General features: G+C 47.8%; 1 protein-coding gene across 3 annotated transcripts in view; it reads left to right on the top strand.

The window, feature by feature from the left end:
- Positions 1-434: 434 nt before the first annotated feature.
- The window catches only part of MFSD4B (major facilitator superfamily domain containing 4B), a 32,897-nt gene continuing 14,413 nt past the window's right edge, over positions 435-18,918 (top strand). The window contains exons 1-2 of one of the 3 annotated variants that reach the window (XM_039914781.1): positions 435-504; positions 3,139-3,263. Coding sequence is in view for 1 of the 3 variants with exons in the window: in XM_029047175.2 (XP_028903008.1) it covers positions 17,609-17,647 (39 nt within the window). In the remaining 2 variants the exon portion in view is untranslated. Of the gene's footprint in view, positions 505-3,138; positions 3,264-13,080; positions 13,310-17,564; positions 17,648-18,918 lie in introns of those variants that run through there. The other 2 variants (XM_029047175.2, XM_029047176.2) reach the window with 2 other exon arrangements.

The following is an 18,918-nucleotide window of genomic DNA, read 5'->3' as shown; positions in this document are numbered from 1 at the left end:
GAAGCAGAAGGGAATTCCGGGTCAGAGGGAGGATGTAAGCAAGGGATCGGGGGTGAGAACGGTGGGATCGAGGTACAGCGCGTGTTAGAAGAGTAAAACGTGCAGACCGGGGTATAGTAGGAGGTGAGCAAGGTTAGGCAGATATCATAAACTCAAGTCAACCAGGCCCTTTAATGCCTGAATGCCTGACCAAGCTCAAAGTATTTAAGGCCTGACTGCCATGCTCCTTGAAGTCAGAGCCTGGGGGTCTTATTTCTGTTTTGTGTTTCCCAGTGTTCTGCTTAGAGCAAGCGCTTAGCCAGTGCTGATGAGGATAAAGTCTCTCTAGGCCACTGACTACGGCATTAGAGTTTTGAGTCTGGGACTCTGGATTCCATTTCAGTTTTCCCTCAATTCCGCTGACTCACTGGGCAACTCCAACCGCCAGGACAAAACAAGAGCCCGGCATAGCCGGGACTTATGGCAACTCTCCACCCGGACCTGCCCTGCACCTGAAAGCTGGGGGTAGGCAATAATAAATGATAATGATGGTATTTGTTAAGTGCTTACTATGTGCCGAGCTCTGTTCTAAGTGCTGGGATAGATACAAGGTAATCAGCTTGTCCCACATGCCCCGCTGGGCATCTGGCATTTCCACCTGTCACTCCACTGCGGGAGTCTGGAAAACAAATTGTGTAAGAGCAACCTCTTATGTTATTTTTGTTTTCTTTTTAAAGCAACTGCCCAGGGCTGAATTAATGTGCCCTAGGGTAGGTTGAATCTAGGACATTTTTCCAGACCCAGTGCCAAAGGGAATCCTGTCCTTTCTTGGAGAATGTCAGCCCGAGTTCATTCATTCATTCAATAGTATTTATTGAGCGCTTACTATGTGCAGAGCACTGTACTAAGCGCTTGGAATGAACAAGTCGGCAACAGATAGAGACAGTCCCTGCCGTTTGACAGGCTTACAGTCTAATCGGGGGAGACAGACAAACAAGAACAATGGCAATAAATAGAGTTATTTTTCAAAATGGCCAGTTGAACCTCTCGTTGGAGGGAGGACAAAGGAAATGCAGGAAAAAGGAGTTTGAAGTTCATTTGCCCATAGGACTGGTTTAATATTGTTTAATCTATATTTCCCAGCAATCTAAGGGGCTGTGTGCTAGGCAGAGCTTATCTTTGTTTCTTTGGAGGAGTTTGCCTCTAATTTCTGGGTGGAGCTGGTCTAGCGGAAGCTTTGAAGATTCCAAGTGAATAGACTGGCTTCATCTTTGCGCTTCTCCCATCTTGGCTCAATTTTTTAAAATGGCATTTGTTAAAGCGCTTACTATGTGCCAAGCACTGTATTCATTTATTCATTCATTCATTCATTCAATAGCATTTATTGAGCGCTTACTATGTGCAGAGCACTGTACTAAGCGCTTGGAATGAACAAGTCGGCAACAGATAGAGACAGTCCCTGCCGTTTGACGGGCTTACGGTCTAATCGGGGGAGACAGACAGACAGATAAGTACAATGGCGATAAATAGAGTCGAGGGGAACAACATCTCGTAAAAACAATGGTGACTAAATAGAATCGAGGCGATGTACATTTCATTAACAAAATAAAGAGGGTAATGAAAATATATACAGTTGAGCAGACGAGTACAGTGGTGAGGGGATGGGAAGGGAGAGCGGGAGGAGCAGAGGGAAATGGGGGAAAAGAGGGTTAAGCTGCAGAGAGGTGAAGGGGGGGTGGTAGAGGGAGTAGAGGGAGAAGGGAAGCTCAGTCTGGGAAGGTCTCTTGGAGGAGGTGAGTTTTAAGTAGGGTTTTGAAGAGGGGAAGAGAATCAGTTTGGCGGAGGTGAGGAGGGAGGGCGTTCCAGGACCGCGGGAGGACGTAGCCCAGGGGTCGACGGCGGGATAGGCGAGACCGAGGAACGGTGAGGAGGTGGGCGGCAGAGGAGCGGAGCGTGTGGGGTGGGCAGTAGAAGGAGAGAAGGGAGGAGAGGTAGGAAGCAGCGTGGCTCATTGGAAAGAGCACGGGCTTTGGAGTCAGGGCTCATGAGTTTGAATCCCAGCTCTGCCACTTGTCAGCTGTGTGACTGTGGGCAAGTCACTTAACTTCTCTGTGCCTCAGTTCCCTCATCTGTAAAATGGGGATTAAGACTGTGAGCCCCACGTGGGACAACCTGATTCCCCTGTGTCTACCCCAGCGCTTAGAACAGTGCTCTGCACATAGTAAGCGCTTAACAAATACCAACATTATTATTATTATTAGGAAGGGGCAAGGTGATGTAGAGTCTTGAAGCCTAGAGTGAGGAGTTTTTGTTTGGAGCGGAGGTTGATAGGCAACCACTGGAGTTGTTTAAGAAGGGGAGTGACATGCCCAGATCGTTTCTGCAGGAAGATGAGCCCTGGGCCAGGTACAAGTTGATCGGGTTGGACACAGTCCACAGAGTGCTCACAGCCTTAATTTCCATTTTAAAGGTGAAGGAATTGAGGCTCAGAGAGGTTAGGTAACTTACCCAAGGTCACCCAGCAGATAACAATGTTGGTATTTGTTAAGCGCTTACTATGTGCAGAGCACTGTTCTAAGCGCTGGGGTAGATACAGGGTAATCAGGTTGTCCCACATAAGGCTTACAGTTAATCCCCATTTTACAGATGAGATAACTGAGGCACAGAGAAGTTAAGTGACTTGCCCACAGTCACACAGCTAAGTGGCAGAGCCGGGATTAGAACCTAGGCCCTTCTGACTCCCAGGTTCATGCTCTATCCCTTGCTTCTCTATTGGCTGAGTGCTGCTGGTGGCTATTGCAATCCTGCCCTGGGAACACATGGTAAGCTTACTCTTTTCTCTTCCTATTAAGATATTGAGGAAAATCTAGGCCAAGGAAATAAGGATTTGGATTTCTCATTTGTAAACTGAAATTTTTAGATTTCCCTCTGAATCTCAATCCTTCGCTAAGTAAATTATTGTTCTCAAGTATTGGTTTTGCAAATCCCCCCTCAGCACGCTCACCAGAGGCTTTATGGCCTCTCAGAAGGCGGACCCACAATTAAAAGCAGAATCTTGGTTGGCTATTTTAGCACTTCAGCTCTTCTGGACAGTTCTGGTGGGTGGAAGGATTTTATACTTGTCTGAGATATTTTTACCAGCTTCTCTGAATTTGACAGAGAATGGCAGAGCTGCTCATTTTAGGAGAAAGTGGCCACTGCTAGATCAAACCAACCCCTGGAGCAAATGGCTCGTGAGCTCAGCGTTGGAGGACTGCAGTTTCAAGAGCAGAGCTATAAGGCAGGTAAGTACACTCTCTCCTTTCATCAGCTGAACCAACTTTCAACTTTCAACTGGCCAACTTTCCCAGAACCTCATGCAGCCTTGAGATGACCCTAATAATAAGAAGAGTAATAACTGTGGTTTTTGTTACAATGCCAAGCACCAGGGTAGATATGAGATAATGTGGTTGGCTGCTGTCCCTTTCCCACATGGAGCTCACAATCCTTTTAAATGGGATTTTGGTGTGTGTCCCAAGAAGGCCAAATGAGCCTCTGGGCAATCAGCAATGTTCTTTTCATTGTATTTTGCACTGTGTAGTTCACTTGGCTAGATGTTCTTTCTCTGACAGACCTGCATTTACTTGTCATGTAGTCCCAGAAGCCAGGAGCAGCCGTACAGGTGAGGTTTTTGGTGCTGCGTTCATCCAGTCATTCATTCGGTCATATTTGTTGAGTGCTTACTGTGTGCTGAGCACCGTACTAAGAGGCTTGGGAGAGTACAGTGCAACAATAAACGGACACATTCCCTGCATCTTTGAGCTCCCTGATGAGCACCGCAAGCTTGCGGGGGACACGGCTTGACCCTCACTCTCTGACAGTCTTTGGACTGATTGTACCACCCAAAGAACAAATTAATTGTGAAAATGCAGCTACTCTCAGTACCACGAGATGTTCCACAGAATCTGTCCAAAGTACACTGAAAGAACAACTTTCACCTGAGGTGAAATAAAAAGGAATTAGGGGTTGGAAGTAGGAGAAATATTCTTTGGGGATAGTAAGTAATGAGCCAGAGATAGGATTTTTTAACTGATCCAAGAATGAAAATTACTATCTATTGCTGAATTCCTTCAGGAAAACTGAAATAGGGATCATCAGAAATCCAATGTGAAAAAGTTGGAACAAGACAATGCTGTTTTTTAAGCAATCCAGAAGACTAAGAAATTAATCCTAGTTACTAAGTGATTCAGCTGCATAATATGTTAGACTTGAGCCCTTTTATCTGGGTTCCATTTAATCAAACATAATCCAAATCAATTGGTAGAACATTTTTCACTGCATCAAAAGGAAAATTATAGAACAAGGCCTGATGGAAATATTTTAAATTCATCCCTGAGGCAACAAATTTAGTTGCTACAAACCTTCCATGTCAGAGTGGAAAAATTGCTTTGACTATCAAATTCTGAGGAAAAATAGAGGGGGATGCTCATCCATTTTCATAATGCATTTTTAGGATCTTCTTTGGGTGGATTATGAATTCAAGTAATCATTTGCCTTGTACGTTTAAATAAAATCTTCTTCAGCAGGGACTATGCCTTCTCCACATAGATCATTTTAGGATTGCATTAGCTCCCCATTTTAAGAAACTAGTAATTCTGGCATTGAATTAGATGCAGATTTAAGAGTGTCACTTTAGGCTCAGAATACACTATCAGTACACTATCAGTGCACACTATACACCTTTTCACTCTGTGGTTCACTGCAGGCCTTGTAGGAACATTGGGGTGGTGAGGAGGGGGGAGGCTCGAGGAGGCTCCTCGCTGGACAGTCCCTGACCTTACTTTGAAAATGTGTGGCTGGAGTGAAATGCTGTAAAAGGTGCCTTGAAGTGGATGTCTTGGAAACCAGTTATTCTAACAAGAACCTTTAAAATCATTTGCAAATGCCTCTTCAGAAGGCAATAAACATCGGTGGATTCAATTTATCAATTGAATCAAGAGTCAATTTATCGTGAAATCGAAAGTTACCTGGATAAAACCTGATCTGAATGGAAGTAGGCCAGGGTCACCTTAGGTGGGATGGAGTTGCCTACAGATGGAGAAGGGAAAGGGGGGAAGGGAGAGAATAGAAGGAAGAGAAAAGGAAAGGGAAGAGAGCAAAAGGGTAGAAGGGAAAAGGGGAAGAGTGAGAAAGGAGAGTCTCCTTGCTGACTCCCTGCCTCCTGTCTCTCCCCAGTTCGGTCCATACTTCATTTTGCTGCCCCGATCGTTGTTCTAAAAAAAAAAGTTCACTCCATGTCTCCCTAGTGGTTGCCTGTCCATCTCCACATTAAACAGAAACTCCTTACCACTGGCTTTAAGGCACTCAATCAGCTCTCCCCTCACCCCTCCCTTACCTCACTCTTCTACAGTCCAACTCACACATTCGGCTCCTCTATCACCAGTCGACTCACGGTACCTCGAGTTCATCAGGCTCACCACCAACCCCTGGCCCACGATCTCCGATAGACCATTTCCCCCAGCTTCAAAGCCCTCCTAAAATCGCATTTCTTCCGAGAGGCCTTCTCTGATTTAACCCTCATTTCCACTTCCGGGTCTTTCCCTTCTGCGTCACCTACGCCCTTCAATCTGTACTCCTGTAGCCCTCTGATATTTACGCTACCCTCAGTGCCCCAGCACTCACATATATATCCTAACTCTCTACCACTTCCCTTATCTGTAATTTATTTCAATATCTGTCTCCCCTCTAGACTGTGTCAACTCCTTGTGGGCAGGGATTGTTTATCAATTCTATTGCACTCTACTTTCCCAAGCATGCAGTAGGCCTTGCTTGCTGGGGTTCATGATCAGAGTCCGTAGTGGTTGGTAGCCTGGTGGCCAGACCCAGGCCAAGACGGCTGAACTCAGCTCTTCCCACCAACTGTCGTGGCCTGCCCTAAAGTCACGTATGATGATACTGATGGTATTTATTAAATACATGCTCTGTGCCAAGCACTGTGCTATGTGCTGACACAGCTACAAGATGATCAGACCTGACACGGTCCTTGTCCCAGTTGGGGTTCACAGTCTTAGCAGGAGAGTGGCATCTTAACCTCATTTTACAGATGGGGAAACTAAGGCCCAGAGAGTTTGAGTGGCCCAGGGTGGCACAGCAGGCCACTGTCAGTGCTGGGACTAGAAGTTGGTCCTTCTGGTACCCCTCCCTGGGCTCTTTCCACTTGACTACCCAACCAGAAACTTCAACGCGTGAATAATGGTCTCAGGGTTGGCCGCTCAGTAATGGAGCAGCTTCTGCTCCTGCTGAAGAGGAGGAGAATTTTCCCTCCTGCTATGCCACTCTCATCACCACTGTGGCTGAGGAGTGCCTGAACCACGACTCTCTCCCCCATCTTGTGATGTTCAGTCACATTTCACCTGAACCAGTACCAGATGCAGCAGGGTCAGTTATAACCCCGGTTTTTTTCCCACTTGTTAAGCATTTACTATTTGTCAAACACTGTTTTAAGCATTGGAATAGGGACAAGTTAATTTAGGTTGGACACAGTCCCTGACCCGCATGGAGCTCTCAATCTAAATAGTAGGGAGAACAGCTATCCCTATTTGACAGTTGAGGTAACTGAGGCAAAGGGAAGTTAAGTTCATTCATTCAGTAGTATTTATTGAGCGCTTACTATGTGCAGAGCACTGTACTAAGCGCTTGGAATGTACAATTCGGCAACAGATAGAGACAATCCCTGTCCAATGACGGGCTCACAGTCTAATCAGGGGAGACAGACGGCAGAGTGACTTACCCAAGTTCATCGAGGAAGCAATTGGCAGAGCCGGGATTAGAAGTCAAGTCCTTCTGACTCCCGGGCCCATGCTCTCTCCAGGAGTCCACACTGCTTCTTCTCAACAGTTTGGCTGTTGTCATTCTCAGTGTCCCAGTTAGGGAAGCTTTTTCCTGAAGGACCCTCCCATTTAGCTTTTAATGTCTAAGCTGGCATTCAGTTCTTATTTTCCTCATTCAAGGTAGGAGGACCTGGTCCTTTCTCTTGAGCCCCTGGTACAGTGCATTTCACCCAGCAAGTGATTAACAAATATTTTCCCTACTTGAGTATTCCATCTTTTCTGTTATTTGGAGAGAAGTCAGCGGTGAAGAAGAGGGAAGTAGAAGTTGGAGGAAGTAGTGTTGGAGGGAAAATAACAAAAGATAGGGGGGAAATAAGGAAGGTTAGGAAGCAGAGGAAAGGGGAAATAGAACAGGGGCATTAGAAAATGGGTGAGGAAGATATAGACTTGATTAATAGGGGACAGTGTGTAAAAAGAAAATATCAAGAAAGTCAAAAAGGATAAATTCATGGATAGTTCTGTAATGGGTTTTTAGTGGTAAAAATTCGGTTGTTAGAAAGCTCATCCCAAATCCTGCAATTGGCAGTCAAGGATATCCACTCTACTTCCAACCATCTTGCTACCACTGCTGGGTGGATCTTTGATCTGACCCAGTATGGCATTTTTCATGTTACTATGTAGGAAAATAATAATAATAACAGTAAGGGTATTTGTTAAGCGCTTAATATGTGCCAAGCATGGTACTAAGCGCTGAGATAGATACTCGACAATCAGGTTGGACACAGTCCCTGTCCTACATGGGGCTCACAGTCTAAGTGGGAGGAAGAACTGGTACTGAATTCCCTTTTTACAGATGAGGAAACTGAGGCACCGACAAGCTAAGTGACACAAAGTCATGCAGCAGGCAAAGTGGCAGAGTGGAAAGTAGAACCCAGGTCCTCTGACTCCCAGGCCTGTGCTCTTTCTGCAAAGTGTCCCCTGTGCCCCCCCCCCATCCTTCCCCCACCCTCTGCCTCAAACAAGGAGCTATCTAAATTAGGGAATTTTTAATTAAAGGGGAAAGAAACCAGGATAGAGAAGGACTATGTCCTTAAGGACTATGTCCATATAACCTGTGTGAGGAATGGGCAGGTCTGCTGATGAAATTATAAAACAGAAGCCCGGGCTTCTGGTGAGAAGAGAGGGAAAAGGCTGGCCAGCCTAATGCAGGCTAGGGGCAGAGCGCTAGAAACTGGAGGTAAAATGAGCAGTGTGTTGTTTGCAAATCTGGTCTATTTACTTCCCCAGGAAGCAGATAGCTGCAGAACACTGTGGCTTAGAAGCCTTCCCTTGTTGTTGATTGTTTAACAAGTGAGAAGTGTAGGTTACCTGGAGAGTAAAAGGCCTGGGGGTGGGAGTGTTTAGTATTGCAGTGTTGACAAAGCTCATCCGTGGCAGCTGCTGCTTCATAAAAGTTGGCTTAGTTGGGTAGTATTGTGTGAGTGTGTTTGTCCATGAAGTGCCTTGGTAAAAGAAATATGTTCCAGAATTACCCTATTTCTTTCTGCAAGAGCTTCAACTGCTGTGCTATTGGGTTTGACTGCTTTTCCTTTTACCTCTGTTCAGCCCAACCACCCTAGCTATAAATAATGAACTACAGCAGGAACACGATTTCATTTGGTAAGTTTAATTTAAGAACAGGAATTCTTTTGGGTCTTTTTCTAATAGAGCGAACAGTGACCGACTGGGGATCTATCCAGGCCACGCAACCCAACACATGGCCTGAGAAGTAACAAAAAGTGATACGGGTCTGCTTGGGAGTGGGCTGGTCGAGGACACCCACATCACCCTTTATCAATCAATAGTATTTACTGTCAGTTTATTCTGAGCTGGACTAAATGCTTGGGAGAGCAAGAAAGAGCTGGAAGACATAATCCCTGCCCTCAGGGACCTCACTATCTAGTGGGTGAGACTGACAGTAGAATACATTACAGGTAGGGGAAAGCAACAGAGTTTAAAGTTTATGTGAGTTTATGTGAGAAGCAGCATGGCTCAGTGGAAAGAGCCTGGGCTTGGGAGTCTCTTGGGTTCTAATCCCGGCGCCACCACTTGTCAGTTGTGTGACCTTGGGCAAGTCACTTAACTTCTCTGTGCCTCAGTTACCTCATCTGTGAAATGGGGATAAAGACTGTGAGCCCCACATGGGACAACCTGATTACCTTGTATCTACCGAGCGCTTAGAACAGTGCTTGGCACATAGTGCTTAACAAATACCAACATTATTATTAAAGATACGCACATAAGTGATACCAGGGGGAGTATCAGGGAATGAGTGCTTAAATTGTGTGGAGGTACCCAAGTGACAGTAGTGGGTGGGGATATGAGAATTAATCAGAGAAGTCTTTTAGAAGAGATGCAATTTTCCAAGGACTTTGAAAATAAGGAGTGGTAACCTACTAGATGTGAAAAAGGAGATGACCAAAAGGTTGAGAGAGAGACATGAAAGAGGCACAGCGAGTAGATGGGCTTGACAGGAATGAAGCGTGTGAACTGGGTTGTAGTGGGGAATTAGCTCATTGAAACAACTAAGCCTAAACATCGGGAGTTTCTGCTTAACATAGAGAGGAATGGGTAATCACTGGAGGGTTTGAGGAGCTGCTAAGGTGCGAATCAATCAATGCCTTTTATTGAGCGTTATATGCAGGACACTGTACTAAACACTTAAGAGAGGACAATACAACAGAATTTGCAGACATATTCCCTGCCCATATTGAGTTTACAATCTAATCCTCCTCGACCTCTCAGCTGCCTTTGACACTGTCGACCATCCCCTTCTCCTCAACAATTCAACCTCCTCAATCCAACCTCGGCTTCATGGACTCCATCCTCTCCTGGTTCTCCTCTTCTCTCTCTGGCTGTTCATTCGGTCTCCTTCACGGGCTCCTCCTCCCCCCACCCCTTCCCCTAACTGTAGGGGTTCCTCAAGGGTCAGTTCATTCAATAGTATTCATTGAGCGCTTACTATGTGCAGAGCTTATGTGTCAGTTCTTGGTCCACTTCTGTTCTCCATCTAGACTCACTCCCTTGGTGAACTCATTCGATCCCACGGCTTCAACTCTCATCTCTATGCAGATGACACACAAATCTACATCTCCTCCCTGCTCTCTCTCCCTCCCTCCAGGCTCCTATTTCCTCCTGCCTTCAGGACATCTCCCCCTGGATGTCCGCCTGCCACCTAAAACTCAACATGTCCAAAACTGAGCTCCTTATCTTCCCTCCCAAACCCTGTCCTCTCCCTGACTTCCCCGTCACTGTGGACAGCACTACCGTCCTTCCCTTCTCACAAGCTCGCAACCTCGGTGTCACCATCTCATTCACCCCACACATCCAATCCGTCACCAACACCTGCCGGTCTCACCTTTACAATATCGCCAAGATCCTCCCTTTCCTCTCCATCCAAATGGCTACCTTGCTGGTACAAGCTCTCATAATATCCCGATTGGATTGTTGCATCAACCGCCACTCTGATCTCCCATCCTCATCTCTCCCCGCTCCAGGCTATACTTCATTCCGCTGCCTGGATCATCTTTCTACAGCAAACCTCTGGGCATGTCACTCCCCTCCTCAAAAACCTCCAGTGGTTGTCTATCAACCTCCGCACGAAACAAAAACTCCTCACTCTTGGCTTCAAAGCTCTCCATCACCAGGCCCTGTCCGACCTCACCTCCCTTCTCTCTTTCTACTGCTCACCCCATACACTGCGCTCCGCTGCCGCTTGTTATGGATTTTTGTCAGAGAAACGACTCTGATCTCGCAATCGCGTGAGAGGGTTTCGTGACCTTGGGGTAGAAATGAACAGACTCAAGAGAGCGAGCCGAGAAAGCAGGAAAGGGAAGAAAGTGGGGGCTGCCCGGTCACCCCACGGGGTACGAGTGACGAACAGCCACGAGCCGTCCTGAACCCGGTACCTTTATTTGCAAGCATTTCCGCATTCCACGCGACCCCCACCGCAACTCTTCCAGTGCGCACCCCAAATCCCACCCAACCCCCTTGCATTGGCCGGTACTTCACCCTCCATTCAGAACCAGTTCGTAGTAGTGGTAATGTAATTGACACATCGTTACCCAAATTCAACTGATTGATCTTCCACAGGAAGGAGATTACATGGAGACAGGATGTCTAGCACAATATGGGAAGGAGACAGATCAGAGACAGGATGGTAAATCATCCAGTACAGGCTCACCTCTTCAGGGTGCCCCATTCTCGCCTGTCCAGCCATCGACCCCTGGCCCACGTCCTACCCCTGACCTGGAATGCCCTCCCTCCTCACATCCGCCAAACTAACTCTCTTCCCCTCTTCAAAGCCCTGAGAGCTCACCTCCTCCAGGAGGCCTTCCCAGACTGAGCCCTCCCTTTTCCTCTGCTGCTCCTCCCTTCCCTATCACCCCGACTCCCTCCCTCTGTTCTACCCCCTTCCGCTCCCCTTAGCACTTGTGTATAGTTGTATATATTATTTATTACTCTATTTTATTAATGACATGAATTTATGATTCTATTTATCTTGGTGGTAGTGATGTCTGACTACTTGTTTCATTTTGATGTCTGTCTCCCCCTTTTAGACTGTGAGCCTGTCATGGGGCAGGGATTGTCTCTGTTGCCGAATTGTACATCCAAGTGCTTCGTACAGTGCTCTGCACACAGTAAGCGCTTAATACGATTGAATAAATGAATGAATGAATGGAGACAATATCAAAGGCAGCACTGAGGCAGGGATGGGGATTAGGATAAATGTGGATTTAGGGAGGGCTTCTTTTGGAGAGGTGATTTCAGTAGGACTTTGAAGATGGGGAGAGCGGTGTCCGTCAGATATGAAGGGGAGGGAGTTCCAGGACACAGAGAGAGGACAAGGGCAAGGGTCGGGCAGAGGGAAAAGGCATTACTACTGACTTGGTCAAGTCATTTAGTCTTTCCTTAGCCCATTTCTTCAACTGCAAAATGAGGATGATACCTATCCCAATTTAAGGTGGGAGCAGAGTGGCTACTGGAAATAACCTGGGTCTGGGAGTCAGAGATCTTGGGTTCTAATGCCGACGCTGCCACTTGTCTGCTGGGTGACCTCGGGCAAGCCACTTCACTTCTCTGCGCCTCCGTTCCCTCACCTGTAAAATGGGGATGAAGACTGGGAGCCCCACGAGGGACGACCTCATCATCTTGCATCTAGATTCTATTTATTACTATTGTTTTTGTCTGTCTCCCCTGATTAGACTGCGAGCCCGTCAATGGGCAGGGACTGTCTCTCTCTGTTGCCGATTTGTACATTCCAAGCGCTTAGTACAGTGCTCCGCACATAGTAACCGCTCAATAAATACTATTGAATGAATCTACCCCAGCGCTTAGGACAGAGCTTGACACATGGTAAGCGCTAAACAAATACCACCGTCATTATTATTCTTGTGCGATGAGTGTGAAAACGTGTTCGGGGAAAGAGGCCTGTATGAATTCAAGGGGTTACTTTTGTTTATTAAACTGGCCCGAGTCCAGTGATCATTTCCCCCAACCCCGCGGAGCTTGGACGGAGATTGGAGTTGTACTCGAAAAGGGAATGGAACTAAAAGGCAGTGAGGATTCGAACCCAAGGTGGTGACGCAAGCAAGGAAAAGCAACACTCAGAGACAGTGTTGGATAGATCAGAAAAGGGAGAAAGGTGACCGAGTGCCCGTTCACCTCCGGAGAGGTACGAGTGACACAACGGCCCCCCTCTCCTGTTTGGCCGTGCCTTTATTTGCAACATATAGGAGAAGTAGCCAATCACAAAAGAACTCGGACAATGTGTTTTCTTCAATGACAAAAGAGACTCTTCAAGCAGGCCTTATCTGTTTTGGGTAAGAAGCAATCTCCTGTCCAAGTAGGCCTTATCTGTTTTGGGAAAGAAGCAATCTCCTGCCCCCCCGGAATTTGGAATTTGCAGATGTGATATACATCCCACCTGAAATGGGGGACTTCCTGAGACAAAAACAGAGTCATTTAGATCAAGAGCTGCTATGCTCAGAATGCTGTTTTTAACAGAGTCTCCGCCGTGTCCCTTCACTTCGGCCTCCCCGAGGGGCCCCGCTCGGGCCCTCGGAGCGGCCTTCCCCTTCCGCCATACTGCCCGTCCGAGGCCTCCCTCCCCGCCGGCGAGAGACACGTGACGCCGACTTCCGGTTGGGCGGCGCGCGGGGGAGGGTGTGGCGACGCCCACCGCCCGCCTTCCGGCCCCGTTCCCCGGGCAACCGCTGGGAAGGGGGGAGGGTTTCCGGCGTGTCGGCGCAGGCGCGGTGAGGCCGGTGTGAGGCGAGGGGCCGCCCCGGCCCGGGCCTCCGGAGGGAAGGGGCGCCGCCGAGCTGGCGGGGCAGGGGAGCGGGGGCTGGGCCCCCTCGCAGCCCGCGGACGACGAGGACGACGAGGCGGTGGACGGGAGCGGCGGCGGGCGGAGGGGCGGCCCCGGGGCCCCGCTGAGGTGGTTGAGCACGGCGGTGCTGAGCGCCGCCTTCCTGGGCCTGGTGAGAGGAGACCCCGCCCCCGCCCCCCCGGGGTGGGCTCTAGGCCGCCGCTCGGGCGCCTCCTCCAGCGCGCCTTATTCACTCTTCATTACCCTATTTATCTTGTTAATCATCACCCTGATTCTGTTTATCTGCTACTGTTTTAATGAGATGTTCTTCCCCTTGATTCTGTTTATTGCCATCGTTCTGGTCTGTCCGTCTCCCCCGACTAGACTTTGACGGGACTGTCTCTGTTACCGCATTGTATAGTCCAAGCGCTTAGTCCAGTGCTCCGCACATAGTCAGCGCTCAATCAATACTGTTGAATGAATGAATGAATGAATGAATAAATGAATCCAGCGCTTTGCCCCCACTAAGCGTCCGTTGGATGAACGAGCGATGGGTCCTGGCGCCCCCCGCTTTGGGCCCCTCCTTCCCGCCTCTTTTCTGAACGCGCAGGGCTCGGCCCCCCAAACGGTTTGCAGTCTTATAATAATAATATTGGTATTTGTTAAGCGCTTACTAGGTGCAGAGCACTCTTCTGAGCGCCGGGGGAGATACAGGGTCATCAGGTTGGCCCACGTGGGGCTCCCAGTCTTCATCCCCATTTGACAGATGAGGGAACGGAGGGCCAGAGAAAAGACCTGCCCAGGGTCACACAGCTGACAGGCGGCGGAGCCAGGATTAAAACCCACGACCTCCGACTCCCAAGCCCGGGCCCTTTCCACTAAGCCACGCTGCGTATTTGGTATTAACTATTATTATTAATAATTATGGCATTGCTTAATAGTAATAATGATATTGGTTAAGCCCTTACTATGTGGCTAAGCACTGTTCTAAGCGCTGGGGTAGATACAGGGTAATCAGGTTGTCCCACGTGAGGCTCACAGTCTTAATCCCCATTTTACAGATGAGGGAACCGAGGCACAGAGAAATGAAGTGACTCGTCCACAGTCACACAGCTGACAAGTGGCAGATCTGGGGTTCGAACCCACGACCTCTGACTCCCAAGCCCATGCTCTTTCCACTGAGCCACACTGCTTCTCTATTATTATTATTATTGTTACTCTGCCATCCCTATGTTCTCTTGTAGCAAGTGATAATCACAGTAATAGTGACAATCATGGTATTTGTTAGGCACTTACCATGTGCCAGGCACTGTGATAAAAATAATAATAATGTCGGTGTATGTTAAGCGCTTACTGTGTGCCAAGCAGTGTTCTAATAATAACAATAACATTTGTATTTGTTAAGCGCTTACTATGTGCAGAGCACTGTCCTAAAGGCTGGGGTAGATACAGGGTAATCAGGTTGTCCCGTGTGAGGCTCACAGTCTTCATCCCCATTTTACAGATGAGGTAACTGAGGCACAGAGAGGTTAAGTGACTTGCCCACAGTCACAAAGCTGACAAGTGTCAGAGCTGGGATTTGAACCCATGACCTCTGACTCCCAAGCCCGGGCTCTTTCCACTGAGCCACACTGCTTCTAAGCACTGGGGTAGATACAAGGTCGTCAGGTTGGCCTTCGTGGGGCTCACACTCTCAATCCCCGTTTTCCAGATGAGGGAACTGAGGCCCAGAGAAGCAAAGTGACCTGCCCAAGGCCGCCCAGCAGACAAGTGATGGAGCTGGGATTAGAACCCATGGTCTCTGACTCCCCAAGCCCGGGCTCTTTCCATTACTCCACGCTGCTTATAAGCACTGAACCCTGGGGTGGGTATATAAGCACTGAGCCCTGGAGTGGGTACAAGCAAATGGGGTTGGACACAACCCCTGCTTCGTAATATTAATGTTGGCATTTGTTAATTCCCTTCTATGTGCCAAGCACTGTTCTAAGCCCTGGGGCAGATACAAGGTCATCAGGTTGTCCCATGTGGGGCTCACAGTCTCATTCCCCATTTTATAGATAAGGGAATTGAAGCACGGAGAAGTGAAATGACTTGTCCTAGGTCACACAGCAGATAAGTTGCGGAGCAGGGATTAGAATCTTTGACCTTCTGACTCCCAGGCCCAAGCTCTGTCCTTCAGCTTGGCAGCACTTAATCTGTTTATATTAATGTCCGACTCCCTCTCTAGAGTAAACGCCTTGTGGGCAGGGAAAACATGTCTACCGACTGCGTTCTTTCATTCATTCAACCGTATTTACTGAGCGCTTCCTGTGTGCAGAGCACTGTACTAAGCATTTGGGAGAGTACAGTACAACAAAAAACTGACACATCCCACGCCCACAAGGAGCTTATAGTCTAGAGGGGGGGAAACTGACAGAAAAACCATGGCTCATTGTGGGTGAGGAACACGTCACTACTCTGTTGTATTCTCCCGGGTGTTTAGTACAGTGCTCTGCCCATAATGGAAATAGATATTGTATACCAGAGTTCATTCATTCGGTTGTATTTATTGAGCGCTTATCGTGTGGAGCACTGTACTAACCACTTGGGAGAGTACGGTACAGCAATAAACACATATTTCCTGTCCTCAGTGACCTTGCAATAGAGAAGCAGCGTGGCTCAATGGAAAGAGCCCGGGCTTGGGAGTCAGAGGTCATGGGTTCAAATCCCCACTCTGCCACTCGTCGGCTGTGTGACTATGGGCAAGTCACTTCACTTCTCTGTGCCTCAGTGACCTCATCTGTAAAAATGGGGATTAACTGTGAGCCTCATGTGGGACAACCAGATTACCCTGTATCTCCCCCAGCGCTTAGAACAGTGCTCTGCACATAGTGAGCACGTAACAAATACCAGCATTATTATTATTATTATTATTAGTCACCCATCTCCCGAAGTTTTTTCTTTTTTACCTAAAGCTAGGGGTGACCACCAACATCCCTTCCCCCCAGGGCAAAAGTTAGGAGGGTGACCTTGAAGAGAAGAGTGGGGAGGGGGAGACTGAGCCAGAGGACCCAGTGGAGCCTGCCCGGTGTGGGGGGATCATTGGACAAGGATAGCCACACGGACTCTTGGCAAGCATGGCGGTTTTAACAGTGTCACGTAGGAGCAATGTGTCCTAGTTGCTCAGAAGACCATGTGTGCGTGCCTACTGGAATTACGCATTTCGCCAGGGCACGGGGACAGCTGCGTAAACCCAGGGCACGACATGGGCTTCTCGTTTTACATTCCCTCTGACATGAGAGATGGAGCTCTCATCTGACTCAAAGAAAAACAGGGGATGGGGCAGATACCGTTCTCACAGTGGTTAAGCTTGTCTTGGGCCCGGCAGGTGGGCTTCGGTTGCGTTGGATCTTCCCTGAAACTGGCCCATTGAGGACCTCTGGCTATTTCCCCGTTTGCTTTCCTGGGAAGATCGGAGTTGTCAGTAGTATCTGCTGAGCACCTCCACAACTCTGTACTCAACACTCAGACGATTACTCCTGAAACAAAAGACCCAGTCTCTGCCTCTCTCCCCCATTAGATTTAAATTATCTACAGGTAGTGGGCGTAGAAGGAAGACAAGGACGTACCAGATAACAGGACAGAAATGCCCAGGCGAGATGACTGAAAGGACAATTGAACGTAAATTCTAGTAGTATAAATATTGGAGTTTGGTGCACAGAAGTAGATGTTTGGGAAAGTACAGTAAAACACAAGGCAGTTTCTCAAGAATCTTATACTCCGTTAGGAAGACATGTAGTAAGAAGCAGTGTGGCTTAGTGGAAAGAGCCCAGGCTTGGGAGTCAGAGGTCGTGGGTTCTAATGCCGACTCTGTCACTTGTCAGCTGTGTCAAGGCAAGTCATTTAACTTCTCTGGGCCTCAGTTACCTCATCTGTAAAATGGGGATGAAGACAGTGAGCCCATGCGGGACAACCTGATTACCTTGTATCTACCCCAGTGCTCATACCAGTGCTTGGCACATAGTAAGGACTTAACAAATACTATCATTATTATTAATAATCATATATAATATAATTTAATATACTCTAATGATGACAATATCATTAATATATAATATCAGTAATAATAATAATGATGGTATTTGTTAAGCACTTACTGTGTGCCAGGCACTGTTATAAGCACCTGTGTAGATATAAGCTAATCAAGTTGGAAACAGTCCCTGTCTGACGTAGGGCTTAAGCTCTTAATCCTGTTTACAGATGAGGGAACTGAGGTACAGAGAAATGAAGTGACTTGCCCAAGTTGACGCAGACAAGTGGCGGAGCTGGGATTAGTGCAGTGCCTGGCACAAAGTAAGCGCTAAACAAATACCACCATTGTTATGATTATGATTATTATTGTTAGAACCCAGGTCTTTCTGACTCCCAGGCTTGTGCTCTATCACTAGGCCACATTGCTTTTCCAGATGTAAAAGTATGTCTAAGCAGTCTGATGGGAGATGGTGGAGAGGACACAGCAGGGAGCCTTAAGGTAATCAATCAGTTAATGGTATTTGAACACTTATTATGTGCAGAGCACTGTAATAAGCATTTGGGAGAATATCGATTCAACAGAGTTGGTAGACTCATTCCCTGCCCACAAGTCTAGAGGGGAAGGCAGGTATTAATATAAATGAATGATTTATGGGTATGAACATAAGTGTTGGGGGCTGAGGGCGAGATGGCTTTCAGGCGCTTAAAGGGTACAGATCTAAGAGCATAGGTGACGCAGAAGGGAGAGTGAAGAGGAGGAATGAGGGCTTAATCGGGGAGGGCCCCTTGGAGGAGATGTGGTTTTAATGCACCCTTGCAGGCGAGGGGAGTCGCGGGGAGGGGGGTCTGTTGTATGTGGAGGGTAAGGCCAGAGGGAGGATGTGTAAGGGATGGGCGGCGAAGTAGACGAGATCAAGGGACGGTAGGCTGGTATTAGAAGAGTGAAGTGTGCTGGCTGAGCTGTTATAGGAAATCAGCGCAGCAAGGTAGGAGGGGAAAAGGCGATTGAGTGCTTTTAATCAGTCAGTCGTATTTATCGAGCGCTTATTAGGTACCTAAGTTTCGGGAGAGTACAGTACAATGGAATTAGGAGTCACGTTCCCCTAACGAGCTCACAGTCTAGAGTGGGAGAAGCCAGTGGTAAGGAGTTTCTCTTTGATGCCGAGACTGAGCTACAAAGTGGGACAACCTGATGACCTCATATCCACCCCAGCACTTAAAATAGTGCTTGACACATAGTACGCGCTTAACAAATAGCATCATTATTATTATTAAGGTGGCTGGACAACCACTGGAGGTTCTTGAGCTGGAAGATGTGGACTGAATCGATGTATAAAAAACTGATCTGAGCAGCAGAGAGAGAGAAGGCGGGGTACCCAGCGAGAGACTGGTGGAGTAGTCAAGGTGGGATGTAATATGTCCTCGGATCAGTGTGGTAGCAATTTGGATGGAAGGGCGGATTTTGAGTTGTTTCGAAGGTAGAACCGAAAGGATTTGGTGACAATGAATATGTGGATGAATGAGAGAGACATAATTCGAGGATAATGCCAAGGTTATGGGCTTGTGAGATGGAGAGGATAGCGATGTTGTCTACAATGTGGGTATAGACTGGGGTGGTTTGGGTGGGAAGATGAAGAGTTCTGTTTGGCTTATGTTAAATTTGAGGTTTTGACGGGACATTTACATGGAGATGTCCTCGAAAGCAAGAAGAGATGTGAGTCTGCAAAAGTCATGCCTGGAGATGTAGAGTGAGGGAATCAACTGTAGAGT

The sequence above is a fragment of the Ornithorhynchus anatinus genome, chromosome 19 (assembly GCF_004115215.2).
Source record: "Ornithorhynchus anatinus isolate Pmale09 chromosome 19, mOrnAna1.pri.v4, whole genome shotgun sequence".
NCBI lineage: Eukaryota > Metazoa > Chordata > Mammalia > Monotremata > Ornithorhynchidae > Ornithorhynchus > Ornithorhynchus anatinus.
This window is presented reverse-complemented; position numbering and strand designations above follow the sequence as displayed.